The 26,828-nt window shown below is 41.5% G+C and overlaps 1 protein-coding gene across 1 annotated transcript in view; it reads left to right on the top strand.

The window, feature by feature from the left end:
• The window catches only part of ptprr (protein tyrosine phosphatase receptor type R), a 69,952-nt gene that overhangs the window by 16,232 nt on the left and 26,892 nt on the right, over positions 1–26,828 (top strand). The window contains exons 3-5 of the mRNA XM_052118072.1: positions 1,375–1,518; positions 8,835–8,945; positions 25,060–25,415. Coding sequence (XP_051974032.1) covers positions 1,375–1,518; positions 8,835–8,945; positions 25,060–25,415 — 611 coding nt within the window. The remainder of the gene's footprint in view (positions 1–1,374; positions 1,519–8,834; positions 8,946–25,059; positions 25,416–26,828) is intronic.

Raw genomic sequence — 26,828 nt, 5'->3', positions numbered from 1 at the left:
CGCCCGCGCCTTAGACTTATCTCACAATGAAATAGTTGGTTTATTTTCTTTAGCTAATATCAGTCTGTTCTTACCAAAATTCAAAACACTGCCCCCTGTGGCCAAAGCTTTAGGTGTTGTTGGCGATGGACATGTGTGAGCAGGTGTAATGTCCACAGAGGGGTGCCAAAAGCAAGTTGTGAATTGAAGAATAATGCATATTTTATAAACTGTAACCCCCAACCCAAACGCCTACCTAAACCTCACCATCAGTGGAGTAAAAATGTAAATTTAGAAGGAAAAATGCAACCTCCGAATCGCACTCATCACATGACTGTGCAAATGAACTGTCAAATTTGCTTCATAGACAAAATGGCCATCAGATGCAAACACATTTGAGTGATTGCAAACAGTTGGAACAAAAACAAAGAGATATGTGTCAAAATATAGGAACTGAGCATGTGACCTTGCACTGGCTGTCTATTATGTTGTTACTATTAATTAAACAACAAAATTGAAAAGTAAACCACTCAGTGCTCTTAATTTATTTATTTTGTTTTTTGTATTACTGTTCTTTGTTTACTTAACACTTAGTCGTTTAATTTTTACAAGTAATAATTGCTTAAGAAAAATTTAAGCAATGTTTATTTAACTGAGAAACACTTGAAAGAAACATGCTATACAATGTATTATTTTCAATTATATTTAGCCTTTGGCTAAATAGGCTTACGGAGTGTGTTCAGTTGCATAATTCCCTTTTTTTTTTACTGTGGTATAAAATTGGAATCGAGAATTGTGAAATTTGACAGAAATGTTGGTATTGTGACAACACTACTACAGCCCTTATTTTACTCATAAATCGAGAAGTGATGTGTGTCTTTGGTGTAGCAGTAACAGGAAAATCCATGTTCCTGGATGACAGGTCCCAGTGGTGTTGTGTATATTGAGAAGAAAAGAGGGCCAAGAACTGAACCTTGAGGTACCCCGCTACCTCAGTTCAATATATTAATTCATTCTATATTCATATTTGCCATAAATGATGGTCTCTTCTCCTTTAGGTTCACATCATTGTGGTGTTGATTTTGCACTAAGCTATTTGTATGAAAATTTAGTAATTTGTTTGTTTAGTTTATCTTTGTGATTCAGCAATAAAGGTGAATTTTGAATGTGTCATTTTAACAGTTTCTGAAGTTATTTTTTACATTTTTAAACCAAAGAGTTTAAGAGTAAAGACAAGAACTTAAACTTCTCTCCCTTTAGACAGAATCAATATTTTACTGTTTGATTTTTTTTTAAATCGACAATTTATGAGTACAAAAAGACATGGTCACAAAGACGTAAAAACTCTTAATTCATTATACATCAATATCTTTCACAATGTTTTGCTGTTTTTAGGAAGAAAAGGATGACATTGAGTTGTATGTGTCTTCTGTGGGGGCATCGGAACCCGTAGCCCATGAGGAAATGATCAGATTGCTCAAGATCAACACCCTGCACCACAGCTCTGGACCGCTCGCCACCACAGAGGCATCCACAGAGGTTTGTGTGTGTGTGTGTGTGTGTGTGTGTGTGTGTGTGTGTGTGTGTGTGTGTGTGTGTTATGGACCAGTGGAAAGTGGATTTGTAAGCTGTTTTAACAGCCCTAAGATGAAGTTACAGCAAAGTTCCTTTTAAAGTTCCACTCAGTGGAATGCTCTTGGTCAACTGTTTTCTATGGATACTAGCGGCATGATATACAGTTCCGATCTACTTAAATGGGGAAAGACCAAAATCTCCAAAGTTTTTGGTCAAGATTTTGATCAAAGAACATATTTCAAATCCGCAGTAAAATCTGACAACAGCGGTATCATAAATTGTGCTTCTTTAGCTCAGATCACGGTTATAAAGGCTATTTTTCTGGCTGGTCCAGCTAATGAGCATGCACGTTCTCGAGTTGACTGACAGACGATGTCTATAACTAAAAGGTGATTAGCATTTTTACTTGTAAGGCGGGACTTCCTTTTCTACATCCGCCATATTGGGCGCTCCAATTTCTCCCATTCATTTTAATACCAGTGCTCCTTCTGAGGCTAAATAGTGTCTGCTACAGTGAACTGGTGTGTATGTAACAGACGAGGACTGTATGTAGGAACAAAATGCCAATAAACATCACTAAATACACAATATTTTCCCTTTACAGGCAACATAATAATGATACGTTGGCATGCTCATTCAGAAATGCTCATGGGTGTCCCACATGACATTTTACATGTATAACGTTTTAGTACAAGTATAATTGTAGTAAAATGTTGCTGTTTATTACTATGTATTGTTATACTGGGGTATATAAATTCAAATGATAAAAAATCTTTAAAAAAAATAATAAGATAAAATTTTTTACAACATTTGTCATTGTTGTACCTGTAGTTAGAGGATAATTTATGGCAGATTCACATTTTTGATAGGCTTTTTAGAAAATATATATTTTAGAAATGAAAACAGTATAACATTAAAGCATTGATTGTTGCATTAAAATGCCTTGAAAGTAAGGTTTAAGAGTAGCTCTCTATTTAAAATGTTCTTCTATTTTAAGTTCTAGTGTAATTCTTTACTCGTGTTTTAGAGGTAGACTTACAATACACAGGAAGTTCAGCTCTCAGTTGGAGAGACAATCTGATCAATAATCATATAAATGTCTATAATGCATAATATTCATAAAATAATCAAATTAATCGTGTCTTATAATACACGTTGAAATGCAATACATAATTTCAGAAATAATTTTAACTAATGTTATGCATAAATGTTTGCTCATAAACTTTCATAATTATCATTTTAATCTATTGTATCACTTAACCTTGTCATGTTCTCTGTTGTCTTTTGTTTTTGTGCTTTTATTTTGAAGCACAAAATAAAAGGTTTCCCCAGGTGTTCCTTATTCCCTTGTTTGTTCCTTTTTGTATATAAGCCCTTTTAGTTTCCTTGTTTCCTTGTTAGTTCTTGCATGTTTTTGATGCTCTGTGCCAGGTCTCCCCTGTTTGCTTGTTTCTGAGTTTTTCTTTATGTTTTTGAATAAACTGCTGCGTCTAGATCCTCATTCTCCACCTGCTTCGTCACAGAAGAACTAACCAACCATTATGGATCTAGCAGCTGTCAGAATTCTCCTCCTCAGGCAAGAGGACCGTCCAGTTGAGGTTCACGTTAGGTGAGTTTTTAGATCTGGCAAATTTAGTGGACTACCCAGAATTTTCCTTGGTGGTTTTCTTCAGAGCAGGTCTCTGTAGTTCACTAAAGGAGCTGTTGCCTCGGCGGAACCTCACTGGACGCTCCTTGAGTTTGTGGAGGAGACTCTACGAGTGAGCGGCTCGCCGTTCACTGTGGGTGTAGAGGAGGAGGGTTTATCATCTCCTCCCACTGAGGTCACCCCCCAGACTTCCATGGCTCGTCCCCCTATGCCTGCCACGGCCAACGAGCCAACGCCCACGCCTGCCACGGTCAGCGAGCCAGAGCCCACGGCCACCGAGCCAGCATTGCCAGCTCCATTCGCTCGGAGGAGGAGGAGGAGGAGGAGAAGAGGAAAAACTTCTGCTCCCCAGTCTCCGCCTGCCATGGTCAGCGAGCCAGAGCCTACGCCTGCCACGGTCAGCGAGCCAGAGCCTACGCCTGCCACGGTCAGCGAGCCAGCGCCTGTAGCCTCGACCGTCCCAGAGCCAGCGCCTGTAGCCTCGACCATCCCAGAGTCAGCGCCTGTAGCCTCGACCGTCCCAGAGCCAGCGCCTGTAGCCTCGACCGTCCCAGAGCCAGCGCCCGAGCCACCCAGGGCTCTGCCTCCCGAGCCACCCAGGGCTCTGCCTCCCGAGCCACCCAGGGCTCTGCCTCCCGAGCCACCCAGGGCTCCGCCTCACGAGCCTTCCACGGCTCCGCCTCCTACAGCTCCTCCTCCAGAGCTTTCCAGGACTCCGCATCTAGAGCCTCTTACGGCGCCACCTCCCTTAGCTCCGCCTCCTGAGCCTCCCACGGATCCACCTCCTGAGCCTCCCACGGATCCGCCTCTAGTGCCTCCTACGGCGCCACCTCCCTCGGCTCCACCTCTCGAGCCTTCCACGTCTCCGCCTCTAGAGCCTCCTACGGCGCCACCTCCCGAGCCTTCCACGGCTCAGCCTCTCCGCCTTCCGCGGCTTCGCCTTCCACGGCTCTGTCTCCTGAGCCTCCCTGGGCTCCGCCTCCTGAGCCTCCCTCGGCTCCGCCTCCTGAGCCTCCCTCGGCTCCGCCTCCAGAGCCTCCCTCGGCTCCGCCTCCAGAGCCCCCCTCGGCTCCGCCTCCAGGGCCTTCCATGATTCCGTCTCCCAGGCCCCCTGACCCAGCCCCTGTAATGTGGCCTCCTTCCAGGCCCCCTGACCCAGTCCCCATCTTGTGGACTGCTCTGTCAGCCCCCTGTGCCCCCTTGGGCTGCTCTGTCAGCCCCCTGTGCCCTCTTGGACTGCCTGTTTTCCCCCTGTGCCCCCTTGGACTGCCTGTTTGCCCCCTGTGCCCCCTTGGTCTGCCTGTTTGCCCCCTTGGACAATTTGTTTTTCTTGTTTCATTTTGCTTTTTTGGAGCGTCTGGAATCTGTTCCTTAAAGCGGGGGCTCTGTCATGTTCTCTGTTGTCTTTTGTTTTTGTGCTTTTATTTTGAAGTTTAGTTTAGTTCCTGTTTCCTGTTTGGTTTTTGTAGTCCTTTTGTAGTTTTATTTTATGATTGGTTTTCCCCTGATTAGTTCTCCTTCCCTGATTGTTTCCCCAGGTGTTCCTTATTCCCTTGTTTGTTCCTTTTTGTATATAAGCCCTTTTAGATTCCTTGTTTCCTTGTTAGTTCTTGCATGTTTTTGATGCTCTGTGCCAGGTCTCCCCTGTTTGCTTGTTTCTGAGTTTTTCTTTATGTTTTTGAATAAACTGCTGCGTCTAGATCCTCATTCTCCGCCTGCTTTGTCACAAACCTATTCATGATAACACAATGCATTATAACTTTTGAAACATTTTATATTTTAAAACACAAAATTACACATGAAATTTTGTGTTGATCATTTGTTGTAATGCGTTATACTCTTTAAAAGTGTAATGACAATAGAGTAAGTATTATAGTCATAGGTGTCATTGATGCACTCCCCACCATTTCATTAGTGTGTGTTATAATGAGTGACAATCATATGCTGGAAATCATTTTTAATGCTGCATGTTCCTTGTGGTTGTTGTCAGTTGTGGAAATCAATAGTGGTAGCGTTCTCTCCATACTGTAAAAGATTAAATGGGCAGTTGTTATCTTAAGGAGCTACTATATTTTCACCTGATCTGAACTTTAAAAATTGCTTTCATTGATGTATCTCAAAATGGTCAGTTTGATTTAAGCATATCAAATATAAACATTAGGGCTGTCGATTTAACGTGTTTATTCAGTGCAATTAATTATATAAAAAATGATGCATTAACAAAATGTGCAATTCAAGCTTGAAGTACCACCTGTTTCCTCGTGAAGTGAAACTTTAGCTGTTTAGGCAATACACAGATTATACAGAGAATAAACCGAAACTTCAGCAGAGAGCACAACACGAGGACACGTTCTTGCATTCAAAACACAGCTTGATGGAGCACAAATCTGATTTAAGGATCTCAAGATGTGCTTTTATAAGTACTAAACTACATTTAACTTGACACAGCGACCTAAAAATGTTATGTTTATGATGCGATGAAACCAAAGTGAGACTGATTGGCTTATGTTCAATAATACTCAAACCAGCCCATCTTGCACCAACAATCATGCCACGCTCCAAATCACTGAGATCACATTTTCCCTATTCTGATGGTTGATGTGAACATTAACTGAAGCTCCTGACCCGTATCTGCCTGATTTTATGCATTACACTGCTGCCACACTATTGGCTGACTATTGTTGGTGTCAGACGGGCTGGTTTGAGTATTTCTGGGATTTTCACACACAACAATCTCTAGAATTTACTCAGAATTGTGCCCAAAACAAAAAACATTGATTCATTCAATAAAACATTTTAATAGATTAACAGCCTTAATTACTATGTAAATCACTGTGTAATAAGAACTTGATTGTGACACCCATTATTACAATGTATTATGAAACTGTTGTTTCAAAATTTTACAAGAACACACAATTATCATAAAGTGTTTTATAAGGCATTATGAATTATTATGGATTAAAAATGGATTTATAATCATTATAAGAACTGGGTTCATAGACAGTGTTACCATGTTTTTAAAAGTCCTTGTACTTTAACTTTACGTGTTACCATAAAAATGCAATAGCATCATCTATGCATGCCGCAGTGCAAATTTGGAACCCATGTGCCAAACTAGTACTGTTATCATCATACTTATAAGAGTTAGTATAAATATAAAGATGTTACGGTAACAAATTATAGGTATATGATTGTTAAGGGGTCATTTACAAATACATTCGAAATCACTGATATGCAGTTATACCAACATGCAGAAAAAGGGTCACTTTCATGCAACATATAGGCAGCATTTTTACTTACATGTTATAAATGCTTAATAAATGCACTTATTCAAACTTATATTAATCAAAATCATAAATACCCTATTTTCCATGATTTATATTACAATGTAGTAAAAATGGATTCTTTTAGTGAGAGTTCGCTTTGTGTTTATGTTAATTACTGTAATATCTTCACTGACTTGTGTTGTCACTTTCCTTGTCACATTGATATCCAAAGATTGGTTGTACTCTGAGTGCTGTCCCTCCTCTAAAAAACACTTTTCAGTTCTTCGTACTGATTAACAGCATTTATCATATGACCAGTTAAACCAGACGGAAAGGGTAAAGGGTTCTAATGTTGGCTTCTCGTTAATAAATGCATCACATATTTCTGCTTTAAATTAAGATACATGATAACATAGAGATTAAGATATAGGCTTCTAATGTTGAATAAGTGTTATTAAGCATTTATAACATGTGAGGTCAAATGTCTCACTATTTGCCATCTCTTTAGAGACTCTTCAGCTGTCACAGAAAACAAACAGAAATGCATATGAACATAATTCATATTTTAAATGTATTTGACATAAATAATGTTATTTTGGAAATATGTAACCCAATGTACTTAAAAGTTATTAACTTAATTGAAAGTCAATAACTTTAATCTGATTACACACATTTAAAATGTTATGTTGCACTACTTTCCCCCCACTAAATGTAATTAGATTACAGTAACTAATTGCTAACTAATCCAACACTTTATAATGCATTTGTAAATGAATTATGTGTCCATTATTATATACGTTTTCTTAACAAAAGGAACATTAATGTATAGTTATACCAAGGTTACTGTAATGCAGACACAAATAATCACTGTGATTCTACATCAGTCATTTCCTGGTCTTGTTCACTGCGGAGTCAGTATTCAGTTGCCATTTTATTGTAATCCAAATTGGGATATGACATAGGGCTCCGATTCAATTAAATAATAACTAAAATAAAACAAGAAATAAAAAGTCTTTATGTGCTGCTCATTGTATGTGTGCAGCTCTATACTCAAAGCACACGTGAGGCTAATGAGCTGAGCATGTACAATTTACAGCGCTCTAGATTGTCTAATTGCACATTTACATAATTCATAGAGCTGTCAGAATTAACGCATGAGATTATTTAAAATGTTCATTTGTCTTTATCACACATTTTAATTACCACACAAGCCATTTTGTCCTCATGTGGAATTCAAAGCTCTGCTGGCATTGATGACCTGACGTGAATCATGAACGCAGCTTCGCGATTGCTGTAAGAGGGAGACGGCCACAGTCTACCGGCAGATTAATATTGTGGAGGATGACATTTTAAGAGATTTAAATCCTGCAACCTATGGGGAGACTAGTTCTTTCAATCAGTCAAACTCCCACTTAGACTTTGGGAAAAGTTTATTTTGACTTGAATTGGTGATATGTTAGTGCCATCTTTATACTGTGGAAGGCTTTGATTGGAAAATATTTATAAAGCATTATATTGTTACATTTTGTTTTCTTTCCCAAGATGAAAAAAATGCATTTTGACAGGAAAATAAGTATGTATAGTATCAAATTTCAGCACTTTCAAAATCTGCAAGTAATACATCAACTACAAAAAATTATGCAATTATTCACAATTAAACATTTTAATCGATAAAGGGTTATCCGACACGCATGCTGCATGCAAGTTAAGAAATGAATATGTAAATATAGTATGATAATAATAATTATTGTTGTTAATATTATACAAAACTATATTTCCATAAAACAATTCTTACTTAATAATAACATTTTATTGGGTTCCCAAAAACAATGATCAAAAATGGCCCAAGGCCCTATCAAAAAGTGGTCAAAAACAGATACAGTGTGATGATGTGAATCTGTCTCTGTCTGTTTCGACTCGTGTTCTTGAACAGTATTTCTATTGGCTGTAGAGCATCTTTGCCCATGAATTCATTTTGGTCAGAAGAAACACTTAATAGGTATTTTAAAAGATTAATAATCATATCACCTTTCAAATCACAATATATTTCAAAATAATTGCAATAGGATTTTTTTTGTCCTAATAGCCCTAGTAGCTAGTGTTCACTGTGTGTGTGTGTGTGTGTGTGTGTGTGTGTGTGTGCAGTTTCAGAGGTGGAGTCAGGTCTGTCTGGCTCAATGTCAATGTGTTCCTTAAGGTCGCACATGTTGATCCTTTCATCACTTATGCTGAACCACAGCAGAAGCTGATTTTGTGTGTTAAGGCACGACAGGACTCTCTCGAGTACAACGGGTCAGACTAGGCTTGACATAGTTGAAACATTACAGTCTTTAAAATGACATTCTGCTTCATCTGTTTCTCTGCAGAAGAGTATTCTTAAAAACCACCATGAGAAGAACAACATCTGGGGCAAAGATGGATTCTATGTGCTGGTTATCTGCCTCATAATATTCATCACAATTTTCACCTGTTTAATGGTATGTATTTCTTACAGTCTTCCACATACTGATTCATTTCAATGAGATATGAAGTTTAATAGGCAGATACGACCGGCTACAAGTGTGTGTGTATACGCAGAAGGTTAAGTTTGTGTCAATGATATGTTGTTGGACTTCCCAGGGAAAGTCTTCTTAGTTTCTCGTTGAATAGAAACACTATTTTAGATGTTGGAATTTCTTTTTTTTTTTTGACTTTGGTATCTTGACAAATCTGAAAACTGATTTTTGAGATCTTCTCTGATCCTCTAGATGAGACATGTGAAATGATTGGGGACTTTTTCCCAGGAGAAACATCTGAGAAGCAGGTTACATCAGTAAAGATCTCTATTTGATCTCCATTTGTTCTCATTGCTGATATTAAAGAGATCTCATTTGTGATTGATTCTTCAGACAGGTTTGGATAATTGCTTAAAACATTGACTATTCACTCATAGGAGTGGAACACTTCCTGTTTTATACAAACACTTGCTTGTTGCAGCAGAAACACTTCGGGAGTATATATCAGCGGTAGTTAACACTTAATTCAAACGATTTTAATTAAAGTCTTTACACACTGAAAACAAGAACAAACTGACTGTATTTCATTTTACGGTGAGTAAATGTAAGGCATGAAGAGATGCAGTCATACAGGATATGATACTGAAAGAGAAATTGCAGAACGGATGTAATGTGGCAGAGGAAGTCACATGGCTTCCTTTGGTGGTTGAGCACTTTAAAGGGATCAACACTGATATCTTGGTCACACCTGACTTTGCCCTCTGATTGGTCGATCTTTGCTCTTAACGTTTTAAGTCTGTCTTAAGTCCGGTGATGACATCATAGCGTGTCCTCAGAGCACTGCCGCTCTCTTACCCTGATGGACTAAATAGAGATTAAGGAACTATTGCCCAGTAAAGCTGTGAGCCGCTCACAATGACATGCAGTCTTACAAGTGTTGTTCAGGAGAACCAAGATTACAAAATGAGTTATATAGCAAAGGATTTTACAAAATGAACAGAATGTCATTTAATAAAATACTCTATTCAAAATTTTACCATGAAATCAATGCAGGCAGCCTGATCTCATAATTTGAGGTACATTTGTACATTTGGATAGACTCTAAAACATGCATTTGGACATATAGACAGCATCTAACAGATGTGTTTACAGCTTCAGAAGTTTAAACATATCTACATGTCCTTTATAATATAAAGATATTTGTTACATTTGTACTATTTTATAGATATTTTAGATCTCCTAACCCAACCCTAACCTAACCACTGCACAACAGTCTAGAAAATGAACAGGCAAAACATCATTATAGTCACAATATACTATTTTTATTATATAAATATCTTTGAGCCAATAATCTCACCATACCCATAAAACTAACCCTACAAATAAAATGGATTCCTTTATGAAGTCTTTTTCAGTCATTTTGTGTAACATGGTTTTGTTGATCATTTTCTGTCCCACGGTAAATTCAATAAAAATGAATTGATTAAGTAATGATGAAATTATTGAAAATGAATTTGTATTCACTTTATATTTTAAGTTTAGTCTTGGTTAAATTGATGGAATACTTTTAAACTAATGTGTCAACTGCGTTAATAAATGTGATGGCATTGAACATTTCATTCATATTGTGTATTATAAATAAATTAAATAATACAATTGAATTTCACTGAAGATTTTCATATACAGTATAAAATTATTAACGTTTTAGAGGCTGTATAGACTAGTCAACTATAACTAATGTAGTCCACACTGTCAGCCTGAAGTCAACTAGCTGCTTTTCACATGATTTACAAAATACGTCTGTAGGGAATACAACAGGTGGCAAATTTCCGAAATGCAGGATGCTGTCGATGACTCCATGACTAGTTGAGAATCAGAGTTAGGACCCAAACGCAGAGGCAAGTGAAGGGCTTATTACAAATAAATAAAAACAAAAAAACAAAACCGAACCAGACAGAGAAGTCAAGACAACATGCTCCGGCACGGCAGGGAAATCCAAACTGAAGCTGTACATTCACACAAAGACAGACAGAACGTGGAGCATGAGTGTCCAGATCCCGACACAGACCGAAACTGTACCAGACAGGGATGTGAGGATCCAGACGCCATGCTCCGGACATAAACAGGACAGACCGAAGGCACAACAGGAAAAAAACTAAACAAATTGTGTGCTCACACAAAGACAGACAACAAAAGACAAGACAAACATGAGACGATGATGTCACGGACCTGTCACACAAAAACCCAGAGTGACAGGACTGTGACAGTTGAATTTGACTCGAATAATTGGCTGGACTACTCGACTATTAATATCAGCCGCTATTGTTAATACCTCAATAATGTATGTTTCAGTGTCTATAGCCCTATTTGGACGAGACTAGTTTTCACTGAGGAGGTTAGGGAAATTCATGTTTCACAGATGTAATTTGTGATTTTAATCCCCAAAATATTCCAGTAAAAATTCCAGAGCAAATGACCTACTGTTTTTCGGCTAACTCAAGGGTCCTCTGAGAAATCTAATCCTGTCCGAATGCAAATGTCTAAGATCGTTGATTTTGTCCTGCTGCATGGCTTTCAATTTGGATTGGATTTTTTGCCATCCGACGAAAATATACAAAAATAAAATCAACAAAGAGCCAAATCGTGGAAAACGCTACGACCACTGCAATATCAGCATCAGGTAAGATTGGCTACTCAACTTAATTTAACCTTAACAATATTACGTAATGATATAATTATACAATTCACAGATAGGTTTATTTTAGTGAGTTTATCATTAGTAGCCACTTCTATAAACTCATGTGGAGTTTATTTTAATAGAGTTTTTAAAATAAGTTATTTATAATGTATAAATAATTAATTATTAGTAAGTTAAATGCTTCATTATTTAAAATGTATTTTTAAAATGATAAATAATTTTAAATTACTTAAAAAAGATATGTTAATTGTATCACCTATCACAATTTGTTCAACATTCTGTAACACCCACACCTAGAAAACACAGAGATCTGTAGTCCAAATCAGTACAGGAAATCATAGACGTCGGGTGATAATAATTGTAACTCAAACATTGTTTAGAATACAAATCCTGTCCGAATATTATGCAAATGTGAGCCAATGCACGTCTGCTAAAACCGCAATTTTCATTCCATGAATATCCACGAATACTCATAATATCATGTTGATGCGGGATAGCTCATTGTAAGATGACAGTGTAAATAATTACATTTCGTTTAAAATCATCAATTATGGTGATTAATGTTCACTTTTAATGCATTAGAATAACACATTTGGTTACAGTGTGTTACACGGATAAATTAAGATAAAGAAGTCTGATCAGAACTTGCACAATATGTGGTCATTTTGTATCACATGTAGTACATAAGCTAAATTCTATCTACAAAACATAATTGAAGTGACAATAAAAAAGAACAACACCAAAATAAACCATGGAATAGTGAAAGAAACAAACAAAAAATGCAACCGTTTAATTGATTCAATTCGCAGTGCATGCTGGGACTATTAGTCAGCTAGTATAAAACAAGTAGCCAAAAATATATTGTAAAGTAAAAGTTTTGATTCTGATGACATTATAATCATTACTATACAGCTCTGGAATATTTCATTCCGATGAGAAATTGACAAAAATGATTCTAGTTTAAGAGGTTTTGAACTAGTTGTTTGAAATTGAAATAGTTGTTGTTTCAAAACCTTATAGTTTCCGGAATACTGGATAGCCCTTGTGACAACTTCCCCATGTGACAAACAGCTCGGTAAGAATTCTATAACATAAATGTTATACAATTATTTACATATAGTTATTATACAGTGCTTCCGATTATTATGACAAAAATTGGTATAATGAAGGTGTAAATCGTCTTTGATAAGGAAGAGGATCTTTAAATCATGATTCAACTGAAACAGTTTTTTTTTATTTTGTTTGTTATCGGGGAAATACCCCTTTGAAATGTATTGAGTTCACTGTTTTATCTGTGTATGATAGTTTCTATAATGTTCACTGTTGAAGCTCGGGCAGGTTGTTTTTGTTTTCATTTGAGTACTGCATCAGGTTTTACTTCATATATCTAAAGGGAGAAGCAGTTCCATATCTCTGTATTTGCTCTATACATTAATGTTGGGTAGTAAACTAAGAATATGTACTTGGAATGTTAGGGGCTTGCAGGGGGCACTGAAATTAAGGAGGTTTATGTCTATTCTTTTTAAAGAAATGATAGATATTGCTCTACTACAGGAAACACATCGGAATGATGATGCACATTTAAAGTTAGACATTACTGGATTGGCCAAATCTTTTTTCATCATTCACAACTAACAGTAGAGGGGCTGCTATACTTATTAATAAGAACATCCCTTTTAATGTTTTAAAGAGTGACAAAGACTGTGTCACGATTCACTGTTGTCTGCCCTGTTTTTTGCCTCTGTCATCTGTTCCCCATGGACTACACTTCCCAGTTCCCATAATTCCCTGCCCTCATCACTGCCAGCTGTCTTCTATTGTCCTCACCTGTGTTTCATTTACTCATTAGTCTTTTTGTATATAATGCCCTGTTGGATGGTTGTTCTTTGTCAGTTATTGTACCTGACTGTGTTTTGACCTTCCGTGGTTTGCCCTTCCGTGGTTTGCCCGTGCCCTTCCCCTTCGTGGATGTTTTCTCCCGTTTATGTTTTTGTTTCCCATTGTGGATGTTTTATTTGTTCCTGTGTTTACCCGTTATTTTGTACTTGTTTATTTCTGTTCATTAAACTCTTTTGCCGAACCTTTTGCCGAACCTCTTTTGCCGAACCTGCTGTTAATCAAATTGAATTTCTCATGTCAACCCTTGCTAAATGTTCTGTCTATCCCTGAGAAACACTTATAATTGGAGGGTTTTTTTTCTGCCTGATGGACTCTTTGATGGACAAATGGCTGTTAGAAATCGCACACATACTATGCAGTCAAAGGCATTAGTAGCTATCCGTGAAGAATTTGATTATTTGGATGCTTGGTGAACTTTAAACCCCACACAAAGGGACTTTACCTTCTATTTTCTTCTTAATAAGCTGTTTTTGCAATCAGTGTCATGCCGCTGTATTTTTAGATATATTCAGGGAGTCCCACAACTAACAAAAAGGTGGCGATTTAACACTTAAATACTTAAGAATACAGCTTTTCTCTCCTTTTTCATACAGAACTTCAAATATTTCTTTCAATTAACTCTACTGGTTCAGTCAGCCCATCTTTAGTATGGGAAATTGCAAAGTGCTGTATCATGTCTGACCCCAGCTTAGCTGGGATATGTGAAAAATAAATAATTTCACCATGTATATGCAGAAATTTATGTATAATGTGTGACAATTGATCAATTTATTTATTTTTTTATTTACAGGGCTGACTATTTCATACTCCTCTAGCAAGTGACAAATGACTGGCAAGACAGAAACTTCCTGAAACTGAACTGGATAATGCTCATTTGAAGTAGGATTATTACCTGATTCACTTAGAGAGGCTGATATCTCATTGATTAAAAAAAGGGAAGGTTCCAGTAGACTGTGGATCTTACAGGCCAATAGCACTGCTCAATTCTGATTTGAAATTGTTGTCCAAAATACTTGCACTTAGATTTGAGCAAGTATTGCCAATCTTAGTCTGTGAGGATCAGACTGGTTTCATTAAAGGAAGGAGTTCTAGCTATAATGTCAGAAGGCTTTTAAATGTTATTAATATCTCACAGAAGCAAAAACTTGACACTTGACCTATTTATTTGATACTTTACTGAAATTTGGATTTGGGGACGGGTTTTTGAGGTGGGTGCAGCTGCTCTACAATAAAACGTCATCTGCCGTCACCACTAATAGCCTCAGATCTACAAGTTTTCTTCTGGGTAGGGGCACCAGGCTGGGCTGCTTACTTTCGCCATTGTTGTTTGCTCTTGCCGTTGAACCGATGGCAGAATCGATAAGATATGATTCATTGATTAGAGGGGTTACAATAATACATCAGTTCCACGACTGGTTGATGTTATAAACTCCTTTGGGGAATTTTCTGGTTAAAAGATACATTCTCACTTTAGAAACACAAATGCTCTCCTCTTTCCCTTTTAAATATTCAGTGTCTATCTAGGGCTTCATATAACCCCTACATTCCAACTTTTATTTAAAAATAACTTTACTCCTCTTCTGGAGAAAATTCATAGCGATTTGAAGAGGTGGAATGCTCTTGTATCATGGTTGGGAAGAATTAATATTATCAAAATGAACATTTAACCTAGTTTATTGTATCCTTTGATGATGCTGCCTATTTTACATTCTAGCAAAGTTATTAAGGAGCTTAATGGCTAGCTTTCTTGTTTTATGTGGAGTAAAAGGAAACCAAAATTGAAAATGAACAAACTACAGCTCCCTAATCATAAGGGTGGTCTAGATGTTCCCAATATCAGATGGTATCAGCTGGTATCAGCTTCATTTTGTGTCAGACTGGTTGAAGTATGATCCAGGTTCCATTTGGCTTGATCTTGAAGCCTCACAATCTCTGTGCCCTTTTCAGAATCTTTTGTTTATTAGCAATCCTAAAAAGCTATAAGTTATATATGATAGCCCGATCATATGGAATACTCTTAAAGCCTGGGTGCAGCAAGTTAGAGGGTAGGTTTAATTTGACATCTGCTCTTACACCAATTCAAAATAACCCAGATTTTCCTCCTGGAACTGATGACTCCGCGTTTGACCTCTGGAATTTGTTTGTTTGTATACTTTATTGTCCTTTTTCAGGAAATTTGTCTTGGACTCAAAGCTGCATTAATACACAACATACAACATACATACAACAAATGGACTCAAGGCTGCATAATATATACATATAACAAATGCACACACAAACTATAGACCTACATTACTGCATCTTGCTATTTAACATATAATTTGATAGAGGAATAAAGGATTTTTTATAACGGTTACTCTTACACTGTGGGACTCTATACCGTCTCCCTGATGGCAGCAACTCATACATTGGAAATGAAACATGGCTGGTATCACCTACTATTGTCTGTGCATTTTTTTAAAACCAACGATTCATAAATTGATTGAAGTGATGAGTATTCCCTTATACCCATAACCTTCATTGCAATTCTCACAAGACGTGCAAGCTGTGATTTTAATTGAACCGAAAGATTGCCATACCAAGTTTGCATGCCATAATTTAAAAGGCTACCTAAAACTGCATAATAAAATAATTGCATAATTCTCAGATTTACACCAAACAGCCGAAGTTTTCTTAAAAAATGCAAGCGTTGTTGGAATTTGGAGGCAACGTAATCAATGTGGGCTTTCCAAGTAAATGAACAATCAATAACCACACCTAGATACTTATAGGTATCCACCTGCTCGATGGTATTATCATAGATGGTGACTGGGCTATAATCACCTAATTTTTTTGGATCTATTATCATTTCTTTTGTTTTTGATGCATTTACGATGAGATGATTTACATTACACCACCGCACAAAATTCTCAATTTCAGACTGATACACTGATATATCATGATCTTTCGCCAAAAGACTCAATATTACTGTGTCGTCAGAATATTTGATTATATAGTTATTCTTATTTGTACTAAAACAGTCATTTGTATATAAAGTAAACAGAAAAGGAGAGCATACGCAACCTTGAGGCACACCAATACTAATAGGTATTGGATCAGAGAGTGTATTATTTACTTTTACAATTTGAGTACGTTTGGTTAAGAAAGAGAAAAACCACTTAATAATAAAAGGATTAACATCACTCTTTCCAAGCTTACTCAGAAGTAACTAAATTCTTTAGGTATCATGAGGCTGAAAGATACCTCTTTGAAAAATACCTCTTTGTATTCCGCTAATTCTATGACTGAAATTGAGAAAATATTGCTAAACGACACAAGATAAAATAACAAATCTCATATTTAATTTACATTGAATTTGACCTTCCCTGGAGACACAGAAAATCTTTGACATATGTGGGAAAATGATTTTGCTGTAAATATCTCCATCGAGGATTGGGATTCAGTCTTGGATCATGCTAAGAGAGTATCAGTGTGTAACAGAGCACATGCTATTCAATTCAAAATAATATATCGCTACAAATCACCCCTTATATCAGAAATAATATGGACCCAAAACATTCCCCCTACTGCTCAAAATGCAAAACATCCGTTGGTAATGCAAAATATTCATTGTATCTGGTCTTGTCACAGAATTCAGTTGTTCCCTATCTGTCACTCACTCGACGTTGTGTCGATGTGGTGACACTTGGGGTTGCCCTTGGGAGCCCCAAACACATCAGATCTTTGAGAAAAGGCCAATGAGAACTGGTGAGTGGAATTTGTATGCCACTTCCCTGGACATACAGGTATAAAAGAAGCTGGCTTGCAACCACTCATTCAGATGTTTTCTTCGGAGCCGAGCGGTTGTGTTCAGCGAGCTGTGAATGAAGAAGTGAATTGCTGTTGGATATATGGTGCATTTCAGTGGCTTTCTCTCCCCCCAGGTATGTCAGATGCAATTGTCCCCTTAGTGCCCCTCGCCCGGTGCTTGGACGCATGGCTAGAACTTTCCAACCTGTCGCGTTGGTTGGCCAGGTCTATCGGACTCGGTTAGGGGATTCAGTTCGCCTGGTGTCCTCCCTGGTTACGTGGCTGTAAAACAGTTCAAGGAAACCAGCGTCAACTTAAAGGGTAAGTCTTTTTAATCTTTTTTTTCTACAGGTATGCAGAGACAGTCTTTTCTTCTTTTTTTCCATGCTCCGTCGCTCCTGCCCTTTTTATGCCGCTCTCCTCATGTTACTGCAATCAGACACAGGTGTTAGTCATCATTTAGCTCAGGTGTGAGCCCTTACCGCTTTCTCTCCGGACGGGCGCTTGACCACGCCCCGCTGCCACATACCCCCACCGCCCGACTCAGGCCGGGCGTCATCCGCCTGCCTACCACTCCCCCATTTCTGGAGAGGAAGTCAGCGGCAGCCATCTGCACCCCGGTCTGTGGACCACCTTGAACTTAAAAGGCTGGAGGGCCAGATACCAACGGGTGATCCGGGCGCTCATGATCTTTCATGCGGTGGAGCCACTGCAGTGGGGCGTGATCCGAGCAGAGGGTGAAGGCTCGCCCCAGCAGGTAGTATCGGAGGGTGAGGACCGCCCACTTGATGGCCAAACACTCCTCTACGGTGCTGTACTTAGTCTCCCTCAAGGAGAGCTTCCGGCTAATGTACAGCACCGGGCGTCCTCTCCTCCACCAACTGCGAGAGCACGGCGCCCAACCCTCTGTCTGAAGCGTCCGTCTGCAAAACAAAAGGAGAGAGAAGTCAGGTGCATGCAAAAGCGGCCCCCACAAAGTGCAGCTTTAATCTCTGTAAACGCCTGTTGGCACTGCTCTGACCACTGGACCGGATCTGGAGCCCCTTTTTAGTAAGGTCAGTCAGCGGGCTGGTGACATCCGAATAATTAGGTACAAACCGTCTGTAATAGCCAGCCAGCCCCAGGAACTGCCTCACCCCCTTTTTGGTCTTGGGTCTAGGGCAAGTCGCAATCGCCATGGTCTTGTCAATTTGGGGTCGCACCTGGCCATGACCCAAGTGGAACCCCAGATACCGTACCTCCACATGCCCAACCGCGCGACTTTTTCGGGTTTGCCGTGAGCCCGCCCGCCGCAGCGATCTCAGGACGGCCCTCAGATGTTGCAAGTGCCGCTGCCAATCATTGCTATAAATGAAGATATCATCTAGATAAGCAGCGCGTAAGCAGTATGCGGTCTTAGGATCCTATCCATGAGGCGCTGAAACGTGGCTGGTGCCCGAACAAACCGAAAGGAAGCGTCACGAATTGGTGTAATCCGAACGGCGTGGTGAAGGCCGCTTTTTCACGGGATATTGGTGTCAAGGGGATCTGCCAATAACCCTTCGTTAGATCCAAGGTCGAATAAAACCGAGCAGAACCTAACCGATCGAGCAGTTCATCAACACGGGGCATTGGGTACGCGTCAAATTTAGACACCGCGATTGACTTTTCTATAATCCACACAGAAGCGTACAGACCCGTCGCTCTTGGGAACAAGGACGACCGGGCTGGACCAATCGCTGTGAGATTCTTCTATTACTCCCATGTCCAGCATCGCGTCCAATTCTTCCCGAACTATTTTCTTTTTATGTTCGGGCAAGCGATAAGGGCGACAACGTACCACTACGCCCGGCTCGGTCTCGATGTGGTGTTGTATGATGTCTGTACGGCCCGGTAGAGGAGAGAACACGTCTGCAAACTCCTTTTGTAGTTCGGAAACCTCTGCGAGTTGGCGTGGTGAGAGGTGGTCTCCACAAGGAACCGGGGTGTTAGGATCGCGAGGCTTTGTTTACCTCCGGTCCGAGCTCCGCCCTCTCGGAACTACCGTTGCCAACGTCAAAGAGGCCGCCTCTTCCCTCCACAATTTCAGGAGGTTGAGGTGATATATTTGATCGCGCCCCTCTATCGGTACGCTTAACTTCATAATCGAGGTCCCCTACTCGTCGTGTGACCTCAAAGGGTCCTTGCCACTTGGCGAGTAATTTTGAGCTCGATGTTGGGAGTAATACAAGCACTTTATCTCCGGTGCAAATTCCGTAGCTGAGCACCCCTGTCATACAGCCGGCGTTGGCGTTCTTGAGCCTGGAGCAAATTCTCCTGTGTTAATTGCCCCAGTGTGTGGAGTTTTGCTCGAAGATCAAGAACGTATTGAATTTCATTTTTGGCATTAGAAGGTCCCTCCTCCCAAGTTTCACGGATGACGTCGAGGACCCAGCGTGGGCGTCGTCCGTACAGCAGCTCAAATGAGGAAAATCCCGTGGAGGCTTGCGGAACCTCTCGTACTCGCGAATAACAGGGGTCCAGCCACTTATCCCAATTCCTAGCGTCTTGCGTGCACGAATTTACTGAATCATATTTTTGAGTGTTTTATTAAATCGTTCCACCAGCCCATCCGTCTGAGGATGGTACACGCTAGTGCTGAATCGACTTAACGCCCAATAATTCGTAAAGTTCGCAAAGTGTTCGTGGACATAAACGTAGTGCCTTGGTCGGTGAGGATTTCTTTCGAACCCCCACCCGGAGATTATCTTGAAGAGTGCCCGGCAACACTGCGTGCTGAGATGTTGCTCAGAGGCACTGCTTCCGGATATCGCGTTGCGTAATCCACCAGGACTAACACAAAGCGATGTCCGCGTGACGTCCGTTCTAATGGCCCGACGAGGTCCATTCCAATTCTCTCGAAGGAACCTCGATCAATGGAAGGGGCGCAAAGGCGCTTTTGGGGTGGCCGGTGGGTTTACCAGCTGACATTCACGGCATGCCGCGACACCACCTGCGGACGTCGCCGCCAATGCCCGCCAATAGAAACGGGCTATTAGACGGAAAAGTGTTTTCCGCTCCCCTAGGTGACCGCCATAGGATTATAGTGAGCCGCCTGGAAAACCATTTCCGGCGGCTCCGTGGAATCAACAATTGTGTCACCTCCTCCTTTGTTTGAGCGTTCTGCGTCACTCTATATAACCGATCTTTAATAAGTGAAAAATACGGATATGAAATGGCGACACCGGCCGGAGTTGTTGACCATCGATTACTCTCACTTGGTCAAAGGCGTGCTTAAGGGTTTCATCCCGCGACTGCTCCAAGGGAAGTCCCCTCAGGGAACTCCCTGAGAGGAGGGGTGACCCCTCGCCCCTTCCCTCGTCACTCGGAGCAGCCGAGGACGGCCCCGCCCGCCTCCCCGCCAAAGCATCGCACATCACACACCTCTTCACTTTCATGCAGGACCCATCCGCACAAACTACCTCTAATACATTTCTAAAATTCGGCCAATCAGTACCCAAGATTAGCGGATGGGTGAGGCGGAACTAACCGCTGCCTCCACACTATGTTTTTCTCCCCGAATTTGATTGCTAAAGTCACCATGGGGTACTTGTGAATATCCCCATGCACACACCTCACCCTCACCCGTTTAGCTGTGCCCAAAGCCCGGGTTGAACCAAGCGTTGGTGGATGGTGGTCTGATTACAGCCGGTATCCATCAATGCTTGGTATGTACCCCCTGGATCCTTACGGGACCCGCACGCTCCAGCCCGACCGGGGCAGCCTGCGGGACATCGGAGACCCGCACCACCGTCCCCACCTCCATCAGCGGACACTGATCCCGGAAGTGGTCCGGTCTCCGCACCTCCAACAGACCGGCCCAGGCGCCACGGCCGCACCCGTGCTGGCGGGCGCCACCACCTGAGGAGGAGAGCGGCTGAAGGACGGGGAAGGGTTAGGTGGGTTCTCCCACGGCCGGGAAGTTGGCCTGATGTATCCTCCACGCCTCGCGGGGGCAGGAACGGGCCCTGGGGAGAGAGCAGAGCGAGAGGGAACAGGGGGAAGCAGGGGAAGACACAGGGGAAGGGGAGAGAGAGAGAGAGGGGAGGGCTCATCTGCCCTCGGTATCGCCGCCAGGTGGTCCTCCGCTGAGCTGAACAGCTGCCTCCAGCGACGCCGGGCGGTGGCACTGGACCCATTCCGCCGTTCTCCTGGGCAGTCTTTGCGTAAATTGCTCCAGTACCACCTGATCGATGACTCCTCGACGTCGCGGTCCCCGCGAGCAGCCATCGCTGACAAGCGTCCCGGAGCCGTTGAACAAACGCAAACGGGCGGTCGGACTTCTCCAGCTTCATGCTCCGGAAGAGCTGGCGATTCTCTTCCGGGCTCCGACCAACCCGCTGCAGAATGGCCCTCTTCAGGTCAGAGTAAGCCAGGAGGTTCGTCGCTGGCAGTTGTTGTGCCGCGAGCTGTGCTTCCCCGGACAGGAGAGGAATTAGACGGGCTGCCCACTGTTCGGGCGGCCAGCCCCAGATTTCAGCCGTCCTCTCAAACAGGTCGAGGAAGGCCTCAGGATCATCTGCCACCCCCATCTTTTGTAACATGGGTGGGGGCAGCGTAGCGTGGGTGTCCGGGGTCGCGGCTGGGGCTGACGCAGCCTCCTGGCTGAGGAGGCTCCGGATAGCGAGTCGGTCCTCTGCCTGAGCCCGCATGACCTCGAAGAACCGCCGATCTTGATCCTGCCGGAGCTCAAGCAGGGATTGTTGGTGGCCTTGATGGAGATTAGCGAGGGACTGGAGGATTTCCGCCAGCTGGGAGGACTCTACGGGGCGACCTTGTTCCATCACAAAAAAAATGGTCCCGGGTTTCTGCACCAATGTAAAACAGTTCAAGGAAACCAGCGTCAACTTAAAGGGTAAGTCTTTTTAATCTTTTTTTTCTACAGGTATGCAGAGACAGTCTTCTTTTTTTCCGTGCTCCGTCGCTCCTGCCCTTTTTATGCCGCTCTCCTCATGTTACTGCAATCAGACACAGGTGTTAGTCATCATTTAGCTCAGGTGTGAGCGCCCTTACCGCTTTTCTCTCCCGGACGGGCGCTTGACCACGCCCCCGCTGCCACAGTGGCGTCCACTTCACATCAGTGAAGGGCGAGAACGGCACCGTCCTGCGTAGGGAAATCACGGTCCTTCTGTAGAAGAGCGCAATAGAGCCTGTCCCTCCAGGCGAGATAAAGAAAGGGTTCTACAGCCCTTACTTCATTGTGCCAAAGAAAGGTGGTGGGTTGCAGCCAATCTTGGACCTGCGAGTTCTGAACCGGGCCTTGCGCAGGCTGCCATTCAAGACGCTGATGCAGCAGCGCATTTTGGCTTGCATTTGGAATCAAGATTGGTTCACGGCGGTAGACCTGAAGGACGCGTACTTTCATGTCTCATGGTTTGCTTTCAATGGCCGGGCGGTGCTTTCCTTCCTGCAGGAGAAGTTGGAGGGGCGGCTGTCCCCCTCCACCTTGAAGGTGTATGTAGCTGCTATATTGGAACATTACGATGCAGTGGACGGTAAGCATTTAGGGAAGCACAACTTGATCATCAGGTTCCTGAGAGGCGCCAGTAGGTTGAACCCACCAAGGCCATGTCTTTTTCCCTCATGGGACCTCTCCGTGGTCCTTCTGGGCCTTCTGAAAGCCCCGTTCGAGCCCCTAGAGTCAGTCGAGTTGAAGGCCGTCTCGTTGAAGACCGCCCTTCTGACCACGCTCACTTCCATCTAGAGGGTCGGGGACCTGCAGGCGTTCTCTGTCAGCGATACTTGCCTGGAGTTCGGTCTGGAAGACTCTCACGTAATCCTGAGACCACCGAACATGCCAAAGGTTCCCACCAACCACTTCAGGAATCAGGTGGTGAGCCTGCAAGCGCTGCCCCTGGAGGAGGCAGACCCAGCCTTGTCATTGCTGTGTCCAGTGCGTGCTTTGCACATCTACTTGGACCACACGTAGAGCTTTAGGCACTCTGAGCAGCTCTTTGTCTGCTTTGGTGGACAGAGGAAAGGGAACACTTTCTCCAAACAGAGGCTTGTCCACTGGATCGTGGATGTCATTACTTTGACATACCAGGCTCAACAAGGAGTGTGGCATCCTCATGGGCACTGGCCAGTGGCACCTTTCTTGCAGACATCTGCAGGGTAACACACAATACCTTTGTGAGATTTGACAATCTCTGGGTTGAGCCGGTTTTGTCCCGTGTTTTGTCAGGTACAAACAGGTAAGTTTGGGAATACTGGCAGCTGGCCGGGTGTATCGCGTGCATATAGCTCCTTTCCCCTCCATGAGGTGAAGACGAAGACCCTGGATGTCCTTCCTCCCTAGGTCTCTGACTCTCGAATTCATCGAAGGAATTAGTAGTCGGACCTAGTACGTGTGCTAGCATGCCCTGTACTGGGGTAGGTGCTCCACGGGTGCCAGTTACCCGGTAACCCCCTGTGATGTATTTTACGCAGTACGGTCTCCCTATCGGTAGACCCACGCCGCCCATGGGCAGAGCCCTCTCTGCCCCGGTCCCTGTGTTTGTAGAGCTCCTCCACTTCGAGGCAGGACCTACCGCCGCACCTGTTCCATGTGCCGCTTTGAGCCCATATGACGTATTTGCCACATGTTGACCTCCCCTTCAGGCAGGATGTGGTCTCTGTGGGGTCTTATATGCGTTGGGGAAAAGAACATCTTCCCCGACGCATATAATTAAAGTTAAAAGGCCCCAGCCGAAAAAGTACTCTGTGGAGAGAAAACATAGAGATAAAAGGCTGCTGGTTCTGTTGTGGTGTTTTGTATAGGGACTCCTAGTGTCACTACATCGACACAATGTTGACTTGTGTCCCCTTTTCTGTAATGCTGTACTATCTGTTGAAATGTCTCAGCTCTTCAGCACAAAACCTGTATGAGTGGTTGCGAGCCAGCTCCTTTTATGCCCATATATCCTTGACAGTGGCATGCAAATTCCACTCGCCAATTCTCATTGTTCTTTTCTCAAAGATCTGAGGTATTTGGGGCTCCCAAGAGCGACCCCTAGTGTCACTACACACGACACAAGTCTTGTTCCCCCCCTCAGGGAAACAGAGGTTACGACAGTAACCGAGACTATTTGGAAGAAAATTGCAGACCACATTGGCAATATTCTGGGAATTAATATAGATGTTTATCATTTATTCTAGTTCTGCCTGCTGGTAGTATTTTTAATAAATATCATAAGAGACTTTTTCTGAAAGAAAGAACATTTTGATGTACTGGATAAATGAAAAAACTCTTTCAATTAAAAAATGGAATTTTTGACATGTATATTACATTCTTCTACAGACGAATTTCATTGGATATTGACATTGCACACATTTTTATTGAAAACTATTGTGATGGCTAAAAACAAGAAACCTATTCCTGTGAATGTTTATGTATCTTCCCCTGTAACCTATCTATTTCTTTGATATTATTTTATTAAGAATTGATTTGAGAATTGTGCATTTAAGGTCTGCCTTTTTCTGTTTTGTTTTGTTTACTTTGTTTGGTCTGTTGGAATTTCATTAACAAAAATCTCAATAAAAATATTCATTAAAAGTGGCTTCCTTTACTTTGTTTCTTTTTTTTATTTAAATGTTTTTTTTGTTTTGTTGTTTTTTTTAGGTGAAATGTGACCTGAAAATATATTTTACCCTTTTACCCAATAACTAGCTGAAAATAAATTATTTTTATAATGCAATTCATACTTTCCTCAGGTGCTTTACCGTCAAAAGGAGAAGGATTTGTTGGACCAGCAGATCAAATATCCATCTCAATCCACCCGGGACGTGCAGCTGGCGCCGATCCCTGTTCATGGTGCTCAGCACCCCCTGACTCTCAAGAACAGCATGGTTCAGGCCAACCAGACCTCCAAAACCTCCTGTGCTACCAGTTCTACTAAAACCATCAGCACAAGTACCCCCTCCTGTAACGTCAACATCCTCCATACTGATTTCAGCGTGAGCTCAGAGCTTCATTGCTCCACCGGACACTCTGTACCAGAACTCAAACCCACCGTCTCCTCCACACATTCACCATTTAGGATGAAACCTGTTGCAGGACTGCAGGAGAGGTAAGAGGTTATTTGTTCATTAGAGTCTTGAAAGAAGCATTTGATTCAAAGGAATAGTAATTTTTTCTGTGGAACATGAAAGGAGAATTTATGAAGAATCAGAAGAACAGTTCATAGTGACCATGACTGACTTTTTATACACTATTTACAATCATATTTAATTAAACTAAACAATGATCTCTCTAAGACTTTATAGATATTACAGTTTCAATTTCTGTTAATGCATGTTTTTCTGTAAAGCTGCTTTGAAACGATGTGTGTTGTGAAAAGTGCTATACAAATAAATATGATGACTGTCAAGCTCCAAAAAGAGCTAAAAACCAACATTAAAGTATCATTAAAGAAGTCCATATGACACTTGTGTTTTGAAGTCATATAATTGCTTTGTGTAAGGAACTGGTCCGAATTAAAATCCCTAGAAATACAAGGACATGAGCAAGTGCCCAGCATTGTTAGAGTTCACCTACATTTCAGATCTGTATCTTGTGAACTAACACTTTTAGCAGGGGCATAGAGCAAACAGAGCCTGAATCACAGACTTTCAAAGACAGGATGAAAAATGTATAATTAATGTTCATCATGAGATTGTAAACATATTCAATATTATTTATGACATTTTTGAGTTTTTTAGTTTTTTATTTGGGGGGTTTTCTGTAAAATGAGACCAAAAGGAGAGCTATGGCGGAGGTTTCACTGTTTGTGTAAAACTTGCGTTAAGCTCAACAATCAACGGATCAGTAGTTCACTCCAATATACAGTGCTGTGAAAACGTATTTGCCCCATCCTAGTTTCTTCTGTTTTCATGTATATCTCATACTAAATTGTTTCCAAAATAAAAAATATATATATATATATATATATATATATATATATATATATATATATATATATATATATATATATATATATATATATATGTAATTTAAAACAAAGGCAATCTGAGTAAACACAGTTACAGTTATCAAATGATTAAAAAAAATATATATTATTTATTGAAGCAAAAAAGTTATCCAACACATACAGTATATCACCCATTTGAAAAACTATGTGCCACCTTAAACTTAATAGCTGGTTGTGCCAGCTTTAGCAGCAACAACTGCAAATAAACACTTCCGATAGCTGGAGATCAGTCTTTCACAATGCTGTGGTGGAATTTCGGCCTACTCTTTTTTTTGCTGAACTGTCACAGGTTCAAGTCAGGACTTACTCCTATGCTTTGGTTCATTGTCTTGCTGCATAATCCAGTTGCGCTTGAGCTTCAACTCTCTGACTGATGACCGGACGTTCTCCTTTACGATATTCTGGTAGAGAGCAGAATTCAAGTTTCCCTCAATTATTGCAAGTCAGTCTGGCCCTGAAGCAGCAAAGCACCCCCACACTTCCGCCACCATGCTTGACCCTAGGTATGATGTT

This window comes from Xyrauchen texanus, chromosome 45 (assembly GCF_025860055.1).
Source record: "Xyrauchen texanus isolate HMW12.3.18 chromosome 45, RBS_HiC_50CHRs, whole genome shotgun sequence".
NCBI classification, from domain to species: Eukaryota; Metazoa; Chordata; class Actinopteri; order Cypriniformes; family Catostomidae; genus Xyrauchen; species Xyrauchen texanus.
This window is presented reverse-complemented; position numbering and strand designations above follow the sequence as displayed.